The sequence below is a fragment of the Durio zibethinus genome, chromosome 9 (assembly GCF_047325235.1).
Source record: "Durio zibethinus cultivar Kanyao isolate XHJ-2024 chromosome 9, ASM4732523v1, whole genome shotgun sequence".
Classification (NCBI taxonomy): Eukaryota; Viridiplantae; Streptophyta; class Magnoliopsida; order Malvales; family Malvaceae; genus Durio; species Durio zibethinus.
The window spans coordinates 4,387,881-4,404,113 of NC_143170.1; the positions used below are offsets into that span (position 1 = coordinate 4,387,881).

General features: G+C 32.6%; 2 protein-coding genes, 1 long non-coding RNA gene and 1 pseudogene across 3 annotated transcripts; all 4 read left to right on the forward strand.

The window, feature by feature from the left end:
* The first annotated feature begins 2,615 nt into the window (after positions 1 to 2,615).
* LOC111315809 (methionine gamma-lyase-like) lies at positions 2,616 to 5,300 on the forward strand. Its single transcript, XM_022917834.2, has 3 exons — positions 2,616 to 3,079; positions 3,196 to 3,597; positions 4,581 to 5,300. Exons 1-3 carry the CDS (start codon positions 2,695 to 2,697, stop codon positions 5,156 to 5,158), a joined length of 1,365 nt encoding a protein of 454 aa, XP_022773569.2. The 5' UTR covers positions 2,616 to 2,694; the 3' UTR covers positions 5,159 to 5,300.
* Positions 5,301 to 6,802: 1,502 nt separating this feature from the next.
* LOC111308026 (uncharacterized) lies at positions 6,803 to 9,588 on the forward strand. The gene is made up of 2 exons (XR_016345064.1): positions 6,803 to 7,816; positions 7,893 to 9,588. It is a non-coding gene; the product is annotated as an uncharacterized LOC111308026 (long non-coding RNA).
* On the forward strand, positions 8,149 to 9,588 carry LOC149516735 (methionine gamma-lyase pseudogene; annotated as a pseudogene).
* A 3,192-nt stretch (positions 9,589 to 12,780) lies between these two features.
* Positions 12,781 to 15,228, forward strand: LOC111308047 (methionine gamma-lyase-like). The gene is made up of 3 exons (XM_022906401.2): positions 12,781 to 13,252; positions 13,366 to 13,767; positions 14,480 to 15,228. The coding sequence occupies exons 1-3, from the start codon at positions 12,877 to 12,879 to the stop codon at positions 15,028 to 15,030; spliced, it is 1,329 nt and encodes a 442-aa protein (XP_022762136.2). The 5' UTR covers positions 12,781 to 12,876; the 3' UTR covers positions 15,031 to 15,228.
* Positions 15,229 to 16,233: the final 1,005 nt, after the last annotated feature.

Consider the following 16,233-nt stretch of genomic DNA (forward strand, 5'->3'; position numbering starts at 1 on the left):
AGTAGAGAGTGTGAAATTGAGAATCCAATCTCTCTTTCATTCAATTTTACTTTTTATATTTTACGGATAATAATGTGACAGATAAAGTTGTTGCTGACATGACAATCAACAGTAGACATAACAATTCAAATACTTAAATATTATTCTAATTAAAAAATTTTATTAATAAAGTAAAGAGGAATACTGTTTGAATAATATGATTGACAAGGTTTCAATGAAAAAGAAGAAAAATATTGAAATTAACTTCTACGAGCTTATCACCAGATATGACTATAGCTTTTGAAGTCCAAGGCACGGAACCATGTTGTTTTTGTTTGTGTCCGTCTGAGCTTATATAGGAGGATGGATATCTACGGAGACACCAACATGTCTGGCACAATGCAAAATTTATAAAACCTAAGCGCAGATCATGGATGTATAGATGATGGATGGAGGTCTGGGCCTACTCACGTCCCTTCGGAGATGATATCAATGCATGTTTTCAGTTATTAGGGATTGGAAAAATATGAAAAAGTAAAATGTACATACCATTTATAACCCATTATTTGATGCATAGTTTTTTTTTTTTTTTTGCCAATCTACTTTACTATTTATCATGACAAATGGTCTAGAAGTTGGTTTCCCAATTTTCCATATATTATATATGGAAATACTCATGAGTCTTTGATCATATTAAAAAAAACATAATAACGAAATAAAATAAAATAAATAAAAAAAGCTGAAGAAAAACTGAGCCTATATCCAACGAAAAGACACCACGTGGTTGGGTTCTAACCCTCCGATCTGCTGCATCTAGAGCTAGACCTTAGCCTTAGTGGCTTTATGCAATTGTCTCGTTTCTTTTGCTAATTTGCTGCAGCCCATCGACGCACACGTCTCTGTATCTCTCCTACGATCCAATTATAATTTTTCCAAAATTATACTATTATTATAGCTCATCGCTAAAACGTTCTCTTTCTTATATATTTCCATCTACCATCTTGACTTAGTCGTTTTTTGGCATTTGCATTGCCTAATTTAATTTAATATACTTCAAGAATTCAGGTTGGTTATACGTATAGTCGGAAAATGAGGGGGAAAAGTACTCACATGAGTCTTTTATTACTTGAAATTGCAATTTTTATCTTTTTTTTTTTTTGGATATTTTATTTATCACCATCACTATTCATACACATTAGCGTGTGGAATTAGAGGGAAAACTTTAGTATCATTTCTTTTTTGGACCATGCAAAGCACTAGTTAGGTAGTTAATTATATATATATATATATATATCAGTTGCATTTGCAACTTTATCTTCTTTCTTTCTTTGTTTATTTACTTTGTACATTTATATATTTTAAATTAACCATGAAAATATATATCGAAGCTAATTACAATATTATTTCTTTGACAGAAATTAAGTTGCATCATGCATGATTCATGTGCCCAAAGTATGAACCAAAAAAGAAAGAAAGAAATGATTCTTCTGCTCAGCATACTTCATGTAATATTAATTAAGCTCTGAGCCTTTAACTGATGAGGATTTCAGTATGTGAGTCATCCATGTGAAAGCCTTATTAAGATTGTTTTATAATAGCATATATATAATTATATATATATATATATATATTGTTAGAAAATTTAAGAAAACAAAAAAAATAAAAAAAATATGGTTTTGAGACATAAAAAATATTATCTTAAAGACAATTATGTCCATAGGATACGATAAAATTTTAAAAACCCTCTAAATTAGAAGTAGTAAAATTGGTCAAGCAAAAAAAATTATTTATAACAAATAAACAGTCAACAATTAAACTAATTCAAAAAGTCATGACATTCTATATAATCATGTTTTATTGTTTAAACAAACTTTATTTAAATAGTTATATTTTATTGTTCAGATATGTTTATTTGAACTATCATATTTTTCTCTGTTCAAACATGTTTATTCAGATTAGTAATATTTTGAAATAAAAAAATTACCTAAAGTGCCTATCTTTAACTTTTAAAATTATTTGACCCACTAGAAAAACTTCTAACAACCCCAAATAACTTAGTCCACTCTAGCATTTAACTCAATTACTTAAGTAATATAAATAATCTCTTTTAAATCATATATAAATGATATTTTTACTTAATGTGAGATACACCACATTTTAAACTATCAACATATATATCACAAAATCTTATTTTTAATTGAATGGATTTATGAGGAATAAAATTCTAAAATTAAGTCATAAAGGAAAAATAATTGTTATTTATGAAATAAAATAATTATTTTGTGAAAAAAAATTCAATCATATATTTAAATATTTTATTTGTTAAAAAAAAAAAAAACCCTACAAAACCATTATAAGCAGATCTGTCAATAATTAATAATATGATATTCTAATTTGAATATACTGATTTCGAATTATATAAGAGGGATAGAATTCGTAGAATAAGACTAGTAGTTGATTCATATGGTCAGCAAGGCATTAATTTCGACTGATAAGAAAAAAAATTTAGGTAACGCCACGTCCGATAATCTTTTTATATTTCATTTGATACTATCTCTTGCAAAATCTAAAACTCCACCATTTTCGCTCAGTTCTTTGCTTATATATAGCTTCCCAACCCTATATCTCTTCACCTATCCGCTCTTTAATTCCTTCTCTTGCAAAGATTCTTGGGAGATTTGTTCATTCTTGATCCCGTTCCCTTCAGAATTAATTATGGCAGAATCCCAAAGTCGTAGCTTTGTTTTTGCAGGGAAGAAGAGAGCATCAGGGGCTGATGGATTTGAGGGGAATGATCTTTTCATGGCCAAGAAATCAATGTTACCAACACTAGCACCAGCATGGGAAAATGACCCCGCCGCTGCATTAGCCAGCGTGCGCCATGAATTCGGTGAGTATGGTGGCGTTAACATGTCCATTGAAGCCTCCGCCACCTTTACTGTCATGGAACCTGAGACCATGCGTCGCATGTTCGCTGGTGAACTCGGCCCTGATCGTGATTTCTTCATTTATAGTCGTCATTTCAACCCCACCGTCTTAAATCTCGGTCGTCAGATGGCAGCCATGGAAGGAACCGAAGCTGCCTATTGCACTGCTAGCGGTAAATAATTTTTATGTTTAACTTTCACCTTTCATTTTACACGCAAAAATCTAAAACATATTATTATCAAAACCAACAATTTTGTGGTAATATATAATCTGATTTCGTGATGACAGGTATGTCTGCTATATCATCCGTTCTGTTGCAACTATGTAGTAGCGACGGACACGTGGTGGCATCGAGGACTCTCTACGGCGGGACCCATGCACTTCTAACTCATTTCTTGCCCAGAGCCTGCAACATCACGACCACGTTCGTGGACATATGCGATCACGAAGCGGTAAAAAATGCCATCCTCAAAGGACGGACCAAAGTTTTGTTCTTCGAGTCCATGTCGAACCCCACACTCACCGTAGCCAACATTCCGGAGCTAAGCAGGCTAGCACACGACAAAGAAACCATGGTGGTTGTAGACAACACCTTCGCTCCCATGGTTCTTTCCCCTGCTCGGCTTGGTGCTGATGTGGTTGTCCATAGTATCTCCAAGTTCATCAGCGGTGGAGGCGATGTTATTGCAGGTTTGTTTGTCGTATGTTTCTCATTTACGGTACACGCGTCTGACATATCATCTCATTGTTTTACGTCGGAAAAAGAGCCATCAGTGACGTTTTATCCTTTGATTAATTAAGTTAAATAGTGGTATCTAGGACATTGTTTTCAGAGTTTTGATGAAAACTGCATGCCTTCTTTTAAAAAAAAAAAAGAGGAGAGAACAGAAAATACTATGAATTGAGGATTCATAATCGTAAAATAAAATGAGAAACGAATATGGTCTTCCGCATTCCAAAAGTTCGGATTCATGAAAGGCAAACGAATAGATATCTGGTATGAAAATAAAAACTCTATAAATAATGGATCGGAAAAATGTTTTAGGCTAGTGGGGGGAACATGTTCTCGTGAATGATGATATAAGGAATAGTTAAACTTTTATTGGCCTAGTGTTAAAAAGAAAGCTTAACAAGACATGTAAGATAGAAGTTCGAACTTATCATCCCAATTCTCCGATCCTTTGGATAAAAAAAACTTTAAAAAATAGTTAAGTTTGGTTTTCTAACTATCTTTTTTATGGCTGATAAGGATACTCTCCGGCAATTTCACTAATTTTTCAAATTTTCACTGATAATATCATCATCATGGATTTGAGGTGTGCATTCCGATCCTCCTTTGCCTCTTATGGATAAGCTTTCATGTGATGGGTTCTGTCTTTTTTATTTTTGCGATAAATTCTGTATACAAACTTAAAATTTCAGGGCCTTAAAATTGACATTTTCTAGTTGAAAAGTAAAAGTGTCTCTTTTACAAATTCTTTTAATAATCGTTTGCCCTAATGTTATTAGTAGCTAACTTCTAGGCAAAACAAACTTGCCAAAACCATTAGTTCTTGTGAAATATAAAATCTTTTTTTTAGTACCGTTTCAGTTTCTTGTATTGGAATATAGTAACTATCATTGTCAGAATTGTAGGCAGTATTTTGTTAATCCAATAAAATGGCAACTTTCAGGTGCTGTTTGTTGTCCAGGAAGGCTGGTGAACTCCATGATGGACCTTCATCAAGGTGCTTTGATGCTCCTAGGCCCGACCATGAACGCCAAGGTTGCCTTCGAACTCTCTGAAAGGATCCCTCACTTGGGCCTACGAATGAAGGAGCACAGTCGCAGAGCCATGGATTATGCCGCTAGAATGAAGAAATTGGGATTCAGGGTGATCTACCCGGGCCTTGAGGATCACCCTCAACACGAGCTGTTGAAGTCCATGGCCAACAAGGAATATGGGTTTGGTGGTCTTCTTTGTGTTGACATGGAATCTGAAGAAAGAGCTAACGGGCTGATGGACCACTTGCAAAACTACAGTCAATTTGGGCTCATAGCGGTTAGCTTAGGTTACTATGAGACTCTGATGTCATGCTCTGGTAGTAGCACCAGTAGTGAAATGAATGATGAAGAGAAGGCACTTGCCGGTATTTTGCCAGGGCTGGTGAGGATGTCCATTGGATATATTGGGACACTGGAGCAGAAGTGGAGCCAATTAGAAAAGGCGCTATCTAGGATGCACGATTCCACCTCATTCAATGAAAACTAAAGTTCTTTCATCTCGTGTTCAATAATAAGTTTGCCGTAGTTTACGTAAAGAAGGTTTTATTTTTGGTATTTCAATTGTTAAAGGCTGGACCTTTTGCGTAATATAATGTTTTTTAGAAAAGGAAAATATAAACTTGAACTTCAACAAGTCTTCTCTAGATGCAACAACTTAGAACAAAAGTGAAGATAAAATATACCATAAGTTGCGCTTTCTTTGCCGTTGATTCTCTTTTCAATTTGACTTTGCCCATATTCAACGTTGAGCTTTATCATCTTCCTAGAATTTGTGTCCAAACGAAAGGTGGAGGAGAAGAAAAAGAATCGCTGAGTCAGCTATCCAGTGTCCAAACGTGAACCAATGGTTTTTTCTTCTGTAAACAATGTTCTTGCCGTCGGGCCCTGCAACTATGGCATGCTACAGCCCAAAGTTCACTATTTTTAAGTGAAAGTCTGAAACACAAAACTCGTTCAGGCCAGTGTTTAGAATCAACCAACTTTTGTTAAGAGTTAAAGGTAGCAGAAGTAAAGATCAACTGATCAAGCAAGTACTTATCATCATCAAAAAATCATATGAAGAGGGTCAGGACCAAGAAAACTGGGGTTCAATAAATTATTTGCCAACCAAATATATGGGCCAAATAGATGGGCTTCATTTAACAAAAATTTATATATCAGATTCCATTGCCCTGACAGTTTTTTATTGGGCTTACAACCCAAAGAAAAAAAGCTAATCGAGGCTTTTCTTAGGACCAATTCCTATACCAGCATTCATCGAAGAGAAAAGGATATACGAAAATATGCCAATGATTATATTAAAATGCTTTTTAAAAACTTAGCTTAGTCGAATTCAACCGATATTAACATGACAGATTTAAATATAATAATGGAGGCTTGTCAAACGTGTTTATTTTTTGGGAAAAAAATTCAAAAATGGCATAGATATTTTTTTGATTAAATGGCAATTTTATTTATCCAAGAAGTAAGAAAGATAAACTTGCTGCAAAAAAAATTCATCAAGTATAATGGGTACCAGCTATTATATATGTACAGATAAAGAATTACAAAGTTCATAGTGTATAAAAAGTTTCCGAATTATAATTAAAAATTATTTATTTTTTATTTTTTTATTATAATTAATCAACTCCTTCAATATTTATTTGCATCTAATTAAATTTTTATTTAGTCGAACAAGTTGACATCATTAGTTATTTTTGTGAAATAAGATAAACTTTTACTTGACATCAATAAAATTGATAAGAATATGTCCCATGACACATTTACATTAAGAATATTAGGATCACTTACATTAGTGTAAGTTTTGCATTTTTTAAACTTTTAGATCAAAATTAAATCCACGTCTATTTTGAATTCTTTTGTCTTAACTATTTAGATCAATGATAAAAAAAAAAAAAAAAATTAAATGTATCTCTTTTTATATATAAAATTTTTTGTATTCAAAATTATACTATTATATATGATTATTTAATGTTAATAGATTCAAGCGTTGAGATTAAACTGTTTTTTTCTCATTTCTACTTATTTATTTTATCAATTGGATCTATTAAAATTAAGAATTAGAAAATTTTGTAAAATTAAAAAAAATTTAACACTATATAAGTTATACCTCCTCTCTCTCTCTCTCTCTATATATATATATATACATTTACACTTGCATCATTTATCTTCTTTCTTTATTTATTTTTGAATGAATTTATTTTCTTTATTTGTTTGTTTATTTCCTATATTTCAATCATGAAATTAATTATATATTGAAGCTAATTACAATATTATTTGTTTGACAGAAATTTAAGTTGCGTCATGCATGTGCCCAGCGTATGAACAAAAAAGGAAATGATTTCTGGTCTCAACATACTCCATCATAATTACAATATTAGTAGTATTTCTTTATGGCTTTGACGAAAATCACAAACTCTTCTTTCCTTCCTTTAAGCCCTCGAAGGGATAGATGAACGTATGGAGGTACAAAGCTGGAACTAAGAAGAGTTTCTCTTGTACTTATGATCCAGGATCGATCTAAGACACTCAACCTTAAAAAAAAAAATGAGGTGGTGGCCTGCTGGTTGATCAGATAAGAACACCCACGCACCATCGTTGTCAACAAATAGAAAGTGTCCATGGTTCTCATTCGTCAGGATTTTGATGAAGGAATTCATAGCCCCACTTGGATTGTGATGTGCTTACAATTTGCTCGGAAGGGGATATGATTTTTCTTCTTTTTCAATTTCTCACTCTTTTCATTTTTTAACAAGGTTTTATCAATGAAAACGTGGCATATTGCAGTTGCAGATCATGTCCGAATAAGTCAAGATCCAAACCAGAAAAGAAAAGAAAAGAAAAGAAAGGGAATTAAAATCATACTGGCATTACATAAGTTGGAATGAAAGAATATTCCGTAGGGAATTGAAAATTCTCAAAATATATTAGTTGTTAAAATTAATTTCATTCAAATTTTGGTTAAAAACAAAAGTCAAAATAGAGACCACACAAAAACGACAAAACAACCTTGCAATTAACAAACGACACTGTTATGAAAATTAATCCTTTAAATGTATGGTTCTTTCCCCTGCTCGGCTTGGTGCTGATGTGGTTGTCCATAGTAACTCCAAGTTTATCAGCGGTGGGAGCGATGTTATTGCAGGTTGGTTTGTAGTATGTGTCTCATTTACGGTACACGCGTCAGACATTAATCTCATTTTTTTACGCTGGAAAAACAGCCATCGATGACATGTGTTTTCAGAGTTTTGGTGAAAACTGCCCACTTCCAAAGAAAAACCGAAAATACTATGAATTGAGGATTCAGAATCATAAAATAAAATGGGTAAGGAATATAGTCGTGCACGTTCCAAAAGTTCGGATTCATTAAAGGCAAACGATCGAATATGATTCTGGTATGAATATAAAACTCTAAATAATGGATAGGAAAATTCTTTTAGGGCTAGTGGGGGTGGGGGAGGGGAACTTTTCTCGTGAATGATGATGCTATTACGTACCGGTAACTTGCAAAGCAGGCAAATATTATTCAAACACAAATTCTCCTGTTTCTACTTTAATAAATAGATTAAGCCAATGTATTATATATAAAATTATGATAAGATAAAATAATATTATAAATAAAATAAAATAATATAATATAATATTATTTTATATTTGATATGTGTAAACATTATAACAAAATAATTTATTTATTGATCAAATTATTTTTTTAAAAATTTTATATAGTTTAAATTATTAATATAATTTTTAAAAATATAATAAAATATATAAATTCAATCTCATAAATTAAAAATAATTTTTTTACTTTAAAAAAATTAATTATCTTACATTAAAAAGACGCTGATTTTTTTTATAATCAAATTATAGTTTTAAATATAAATTAAATATAATAAAATAATTATCATTTTATTTTATATATTATTCTGTACAGAAAATATGACCTTGATTCGTTTTCTAACTATCCTTTTTATGGCTGATAAGGATATTCTCCTGCAGCTGCAACTTCACTAATTTTTCAAATTTTCACCGATAAGGATACCATCATTGTCAGAGAATCCTGGAAGTGTAGGCAATATTTTGTTAATTCAATAAAATGGGAATTTTCAGGTGCAGTTTATGGTCCTGCAAGCCTGGTGAACTTCATGATGGACCTTCATCAAGGTGCTTTGATGCTCCTAGGCCCGACCATGAACTCCATGGTTGCCTTTGAACTCTCTGAAAAGGATCCCTCACTTGGGCCTTAAAGGAAGGAGCACAGTGGCAGAACCATGGATTGTGCCACTAGAATGAAGAAACTGGGCCTCAGGGTGATCTACCTGGGCCTTGAGGATCAACCTCAAGACGAGCTATTGAAGTCCATGGCCAACAAGGAATATGGGTTTGGTGATCTCCTTTGACATGGAATCTGAAGAAAGAGCTAACAGGCTGATGCACCACTTTCAGAACTACAGTCAATTTGGGTTCACAGCGATTAGCTCGGGTTACTATGAGACTCTGATGTCTTGCTCTTGTAGTAGTACCAGCAGTGAATTGACTGATGAAGAGAAGGCACTTACCGGTATTTCGCCAGGGCTGGTGAGGATGCCCAATGGATACATTGGGACACTGGAGCAGAAGTGGAGCCCATTAGAAAAGGCGCTCCCTATTATGCACGATTCCACCTTATTCAATAAAAACTAAAGTTCTTTCATCTAGTGTTCAATAATGGGGTTGGTCGTAGTTCATGTAATGAAGGTTTCATTTGTTCTATTTCAGTTGTTAATGTAATTCATAGAGATAATATAGATGGTTCAAAAAAAAAAGAAAAGAACTATATATATGTAGAAGTGTGGATCCAATAAATTTGGAATTAATTCTGTAAATGTTCATGTAGACATTAATGCAAATTTGAAAAAACATATATGATTTGTGTTGTCATATTTTTTATTTTTTTATAAAAAGGAGATTACAATATGATGATAAAAAATCATGAAAAATAAGCTATAACGACTTACTGGATGCCATTTAAATTGTCTATACATGCAAAATATCACAAAAAATAAGTTATCATGTATATTTTGTTTTACCCTTTTTTGTTTCTTTTGTATACTTTATTTATCATCGTCACTGTCCGGATATACATTAGCATGTGGAATTAGAGGGAAAATTATACTATCATATCTTTTCTGACTATGCAAAACTTATTTATACATATATATATATATATATATATCTGTTGCACTTGCATCCTTATCTTATTTGTTTGTTTGTTTATTTCCTTTGTATCTATACATATTTAAACCATAAAATTATATATTGAAGCTAATTACAATATTATTTTTTTAACAGAAATTCAGCATGATTCATTCATGTGCCCAACGTATAAACAAAGAACGAAATGATTCTTACTCTCAACATACTCCATCATGATTACAATATTAGTAGTATTTCTTTTTGGCTTTGATGAAAATGACAAAGTCCTCCTTGAATTTGCCAGAGCCCAGCTTTCTTCTTTGTCAAATCTGGACATCTTGTCTTTGGTCCAAATGAAAGGATTGCCCTTCTTTCAAATACCTAACCTTTCATATCTCCACTTTCCGATTACTAATAATATGGGAAATAGTAATACAGTTTATAAGTTAATAGTAATAATTACGCGGTGTTTTTCTCTTCATATCTCCTCTTTCCTTCGAAGGGATATTTGAAAGTATGGAGGTACATAGCTGGAAATAAGAAGAGTTCATCTTGTATGTATGATCCAGAATCGATGAAGACACTCAACCTTAAAAAAAAAAAAAAATGAGGTGCTGGCCTGCTGGTGATCAGATAAGAACACTTTGCACGTTGTTATCAGCAAATAGAATGCGCCCATGGTTGTCACTTGTCAGAATCTTGATGAAGTGGCAGATAAACTTCCACTTGGAACGTGATGCGTTTACAAATTTTCTCGGAAGGGGATATCTTTTTTTTTTTCTTTTCAATTTCTAACTAACAGGGTTTTATCAATGAAAATGTGGCATATTGTAGTTGCGGATCATGTCTCATTAAGACAATTTCAAAGCCAGATAAGTAAAGAAAAGAAAATCATACTGGAATTATACAAGTCGGAATGACAGAATATTACTTGTTAGAATTAATTTCATTCAAATTTTGGTTATAATCAAAAGTCAAAATAGAGATATGACTTCACAAAAACGATCTAACAATTTGATACGACACTGCTACGTGTTTGGGTTTGTAACATCCTTTAAAATGTCGTCTCTGTTAGTTTATTGCAACGTCAATAACTAAAATTTGGTTTGACGATTACCTACTTCTCTCGCCTTTCTCCAATCTAATAGATAAATAGTAGAAGTGCCGACTCCTTTTGAACTGTTGATGTTGGCATATGGTTTTATAGTTTTCTCCTTTACGCTTTCCACTCCATGCACTAATTATGACCAAATAGTCAAAAACATACCTACAGATATCTATCTGCATGTTTTGGAAGACTAAAGAATATTTATTTGTCTTAAAAAAAATTTACTAGCTGTTGTGTGTGAAAAGAGAGTTGCGAAGGCGTCGGTAATAATTTTAGGGTTGGGATGGGTAAATTATAGGTTTAGACAAGTTTTTATTTTTGAGAATCTAATTATGAAAAGTTATGATTTGATCATTAAAATTTATGAAATTTTTTTTTATCATTAATTATTAGAAATTAATTAACGAAATGCTGACATAATATTATGGTATCATTTGTCAAAATGTCATATGATATTGCTTTGACATTCGATATATCATATGACATTATTTGTGTAGCATAATAAGTTTTGAAAATTAAACAAGATAAATTACATTTTTAATCTCTTAATTTTATTTTCTTAATCCAACTTTGAAAATTTTACAATTTGATTATTAATGTTTTTGAAATTATTCATATTTTTAATATTTTGTTACATGAAATTAATGCTACAAAATTTTATTTTTATTAGGATGTTGTCGTTATAAAATATTTAATATTTAATATTTCATTTAAGTTATCTTGATTGGTTAATGTAATATATTAAAATACTTAAATTTATTTGAGTGAGCTGGATTACAAATACTTTTAAGTAATGCTAATCAAGTAAATTTAGCAATTGGCTTTAATCATATTCTTTTTAAATTTAAAGGGTATAATAATTTTAATTTTATGCACTAAAAATATTGATTGCTCATTTTTTTAATAAAGTTCAAAACTTTATTTGAATATTATCTTAGTATCTTTCAATATAGATAACAAAAATAATATAACAATTTATTATTTTAATAAAAAATTGTTGATTAAATTGTTATAAAGTCATGTGACAATGAGACATTGAAAAATTTTTCAGGAGCATATCAACTACAATTGGGTGACCAAAAATAAATTCATAAAGCTAATAACTAAATTTTAACTTTTCATAATTAATGATCAAAATATCAAAAATCGTCTAAAGGTGAATGATTAAAAGTGTAATATATTATCATAAAAAAATACGTGTTAACCCTTCAAAAAAATTGTTAATTGGCATATATATGATATTGTAATATTGTAATTAATATGAATTAATTAAATATTTATTTATTCAAAAAAAATCACCTACAAAGTCTTTATAAGCAAACATCTAAATAATTAATAATGTCATATTTTAATTTGAATATCTCAATTTCAAATCATATAAATAAAGAATTTGTAGAATGAGAAAAAAACATACCTTTTTTTTTATAAATTATTATATGTTAAAATTAAAAAATTGAACAAATAACTGAGTAATTGAAAAACATGGTAAAATTTTCCAAAATTTTCAACCCATTTATCGGAAAAAAAAAAGTTGTAACCCTTATTTTTGGTAACCCCTACGAGGTTATAACTTTAGGTAAATGTATATAGGAAATTTCCGAAATCCCTAATAAAAAACAGATTAGATTCACTGGATTTTATTTTAAGAAAAAGTTTAGGTAATGTCACATAAGATAATATTTTACTTTTTTTATAATTAAAATTATCAAAATTTAAATTTGATTATTGATCGCAGCACTAACTATTTTGTCTATCTCTTCCCCAGACGGCTCTTTAATTCCTTCTCCTTAATAATTTTATTTCATCTTTCAATTTTGCCATTACCATTTACGTCCCCACCGACAAAACCCAAACAACAAAAAAAGGAGCGAAAGATTTCTTGGAGGTTGGTTCAATCTTGATTCCCGTTCCCTCTAGAATTAATTATGGAAGAAACAGAGAACCCTGGCTTTGTTTTTACCGGAAAGAAGAGAGCTGCAGGGGCTGATGGATTTGACGGGGAGGATCTTTTCATGGCCAAGACATCAACCCTAGCACCAGCATGGGAAAATGACCCTGCCGCTGCATTAGCCAGCGCGCGCCATGAATTCGGTGAGCATGGTGGCGTTAACATGTCTATTGAGGCCTCCGCCACATTCACCGTCATGGAACCTGAGACCATGCGCCGCATGTTTGCTGGTGAACTCGGCCCTGATCGTGATTTCTTCATTTATAGCCGTCACTTCAATCCCACTGTCTTAAATCTCGGTCGTCAGATGGCAGCCATGGAAGGAACCGAAGCTGCCTATTGCACTGCCAGCGGTAATTAATTTTTCTGTTTCACTTTCACTTTTTATTTCACACGTAAAAATCTAAAAAACATTATTATCAAAACCTTCAATTTAATGGTTAATAATTTGATTTCGTGATTACAGGTATGTCTGCTATTTCATCCGTGCTGTTGCAGCTCTGCAGCAGCGGTGGACACGTGGTGGCATCGAGGACTCTCTACGGCGGGACCTATGCACTCCTAACCCATTTCTTGCCCAGAGCCTGTAACATCACGACCACGTTCGTGGACATATGCGATCACGAAGCGGTGAAAAATGCCATCGTCGAAGGACGGACCAAAGTTTTGTACTTCGAGTCCATGTCGAACCCTACACTCGCTGTAGCCAACATTCCGGAGCTAAGCAGGCTAGCACACGACAAAGGAACCATGGTGGTTGTAGACAACACCTTCGCTCCCATGGTTCTTTCCCCTGCTCGGCTTGGTGCTGATGTGGTTCTCCATAGTATCTCCAAGTTCATCAGTGGTGGGGCCGATGTTATTGCAGGTTTGTTTGTCTCTTTTTTGTCATTTACCGTACACGAGTCACACATTATTAGGTTGGAAAAAGAGCCATCAATTACGTGTAATCTTCTGATTAATCAAGTTAAATGGTTGAATCTAGGAATTGACTTCAGAGTTTCGATGAAAATTGGCTTTTTCCAAAAGAAAAGAAAAGAAGAAAAAAAAAATACTACCATGAATTGAGGATTCTTAATCATAAAATAAAATGGGAAATGAATATAGTCTACCATAGTCCAAAAGTTTCGTTTTCTAGCTATCTTTTTATGGTTGATAAGGCTATTCTCCTGCAATTTCTCTAATTTTTCAGTTTTTCACCGATAAGATCATTATCTTGAGGTGTGCGTTTCGATCCTCCGTTTCCTCTTATGGATAAGCGTTCATGTGAAGTGTTTTGTATTTTTTATTTTTCTGATAAATTCTGTATACCAACTTAAAGTTTCAGGGCCTTAAATTTGACATTTCTAGTTGAAAAGTTAAGTATCCCTTCTACAAAAGTTTTTAATAATCTTTTGCCCTAATGTTGTTACCTTGCTAACTTCTAGGCAAAGCTAGATTGCCAAAAACATTAGTTCTTGTGAAATATAAATGCTTTTTTAGTCAGTTTATTGATATTGGAATATAGTAACTATTATTGACCGAGAATCCTGGAAGTGTAGATATGCATTTTGTTAATCCAATAAAATGAGAAATTTCAGGTGCTGTTTGTGGTCCTGCAAGCCTGATGAACTCCATGATGGACCTTCATCAAGGTGCTTTGATGCTCCTAGGCCCGACCATGAACGCCAAGGTTGCCTTTGAACTCTCTGAAAGGATACCTCACTTGGGCCTAAGAATGAAGGAGCACTGCCACAGAGCCATGGATTATGCGACTAGAATGAAGAAATTGGGACTCAGGGTCATCTACCCGGGCCTTGAGGATCACCCTCAACACGAGCTATTGAAGTCCATGGCCAACAAGGAATATGGGTTTGGTGGTCTTCTTTGTGTTGACATGGAATCTGAAGAAAGAGCTAACAGGCTGATGCACCACTTGCAGAACTACAGTCATTTTGGGTTCATGGCTGTTAGCTTGGGTTACTACGAGACTCTGTTGTCTTGCTCTGGTAGTAGTACGAGCAGTGAAATGAATGCTGAAGAGAAGGCCCTTGCCGGTATTTCGCCAGGGCTGGTGAGGATGTCCATTGGATACATTGGGACACTGGAGCAGAAGTGGAGGCAATTAGAAGAGGCGCTCTCTAGGATGTAGGATTCCACCTCATTCAATAAAAACTTAAGTTCTCTTGTATTCAATAATGGTTTGGTCGTAGTTCATGTAAAGAAGGTTTCATTTGTGCTATTTCATTTTTTTTTTTTTTGAAATTTGCTGTTTTAATTGTTAAATGCTGGACATTTTGCATAATATATTGTTTCTTTATAGAAAAAAAAAAGACTTTAACTTCAATAATTCTTTTCTTTTCTTTTTTTTTTTTTTTAGATATCCACAAATCTTTTCTAGATGCAACAATTTAGAACAAAATCAAAAATAAAATACAGGGTTAATATTATGGTAAAATGTTCAATATGAGTTTTAAATTTAAAAAATTTTTAATTTGATATCTGAAATATAAATTTTTTAATTACTATTATACAATTTTTAATGTGATTAATTAACTAAATGATAACCCAATATTCAAGTTGAGCTTTACCATCTTCCTAGAATTTGTGTAGAAACAAAAGAAGAACAAGAACAAGAATCCCTCAGTCAACTATGCAGTGTCCATACGTGGCCCAATGGTCCTTTCTTCCGTAACATTCTTGCCTTCGGGCCTTGCAATTATGCTATGCCACAGGCCGAAGTTAAAATTTTAAGTGCAAGTCTGAAGCACAATAGCAGTTCACAACAGTGTGTAGAATCAACCGGCTCTTGTTAAAGGTAGCAGAAGGAAAGATGAAACCAACATTGAAGAAACATATGAAAAGGCTCTGGACCAATAAAACTGGGGTTCAGATACATTAATTTCCCACCCAAAATATGGGCCAAATGATGGGCTTCATTGAAGAAAAATTTAAATAGTAGATCTATGGCCCTGACATTTTTAGGCTTCAAACCCAAATAAATAAAGCTAAGCGAGGCTTTTCGTGGGACCAATTCCAAAACCAGCATTCTTCGAAGAGAAAAGTATATACTAAAATATAATAATAATTAAATTAAAATAACTCTTAAAAACTTAGCTTAGTCGAATTCAACAGATTTTAACATGACAAGCTAGCGACTGGTATGCGATGTTTTTTTTCTTCTTTCCTTCTTGAAGTAGACTCGTTCGGATTGTTAGATGGGTGATTATTCTTACTAATTGGAGATGGAACTAATTTTCAAGGCTTTTTATAAAATTCTATTAGATAGTGTAACGAAAGCATTTTTATCTTATCTAAGATTGCATTTTATGATTGAATTTCTTTAAAATGGAGT

Coding starts and splice junctions, on each gene's coding strand:
- LOC111308047 (XM_022906401.2), top strand. CDS start 12,877: ATGGAAGAAACAGAGAACCCTGGCTTTGTTTTTACCGGAAAGAAGAGA. Junction 13,253..13,365: donor TGCCTATTGCACTGCCAGCG/GTAATTAATTTT, acceptor TCGTGATTACAG/GTATGTCTGCTATTTCATCC. Junction 13,768..14,479: donor TGGGGCCGATGTTATTGCAG/GTTTGTTTGTCT, acceptor GAGAAATTTCAG/GTGCTGTTTGTGGTCCTGCA.
- LOC111315809 (XM_022917834.2), top strand. CDS start 2,695: ATGGCAGAATCCCAAAGTCGTAGCTTTGTTTTTGCAGGGAAGAAGAGA. Junction 3,080..3,195: donor TGCCTATTGCACTGCTAGCG/GTAAATAATTTT, acceptor TCGTGATGACAG/GTATGTCTGCTATATCATCC. Junction 3,598..4,580: donor TGGAGGCGATGTTATTGCAG/GTTTGTTTGTCG, acceptor GGCAACTTTCAG/GTGCTGTTTGTTGTCCAGGA.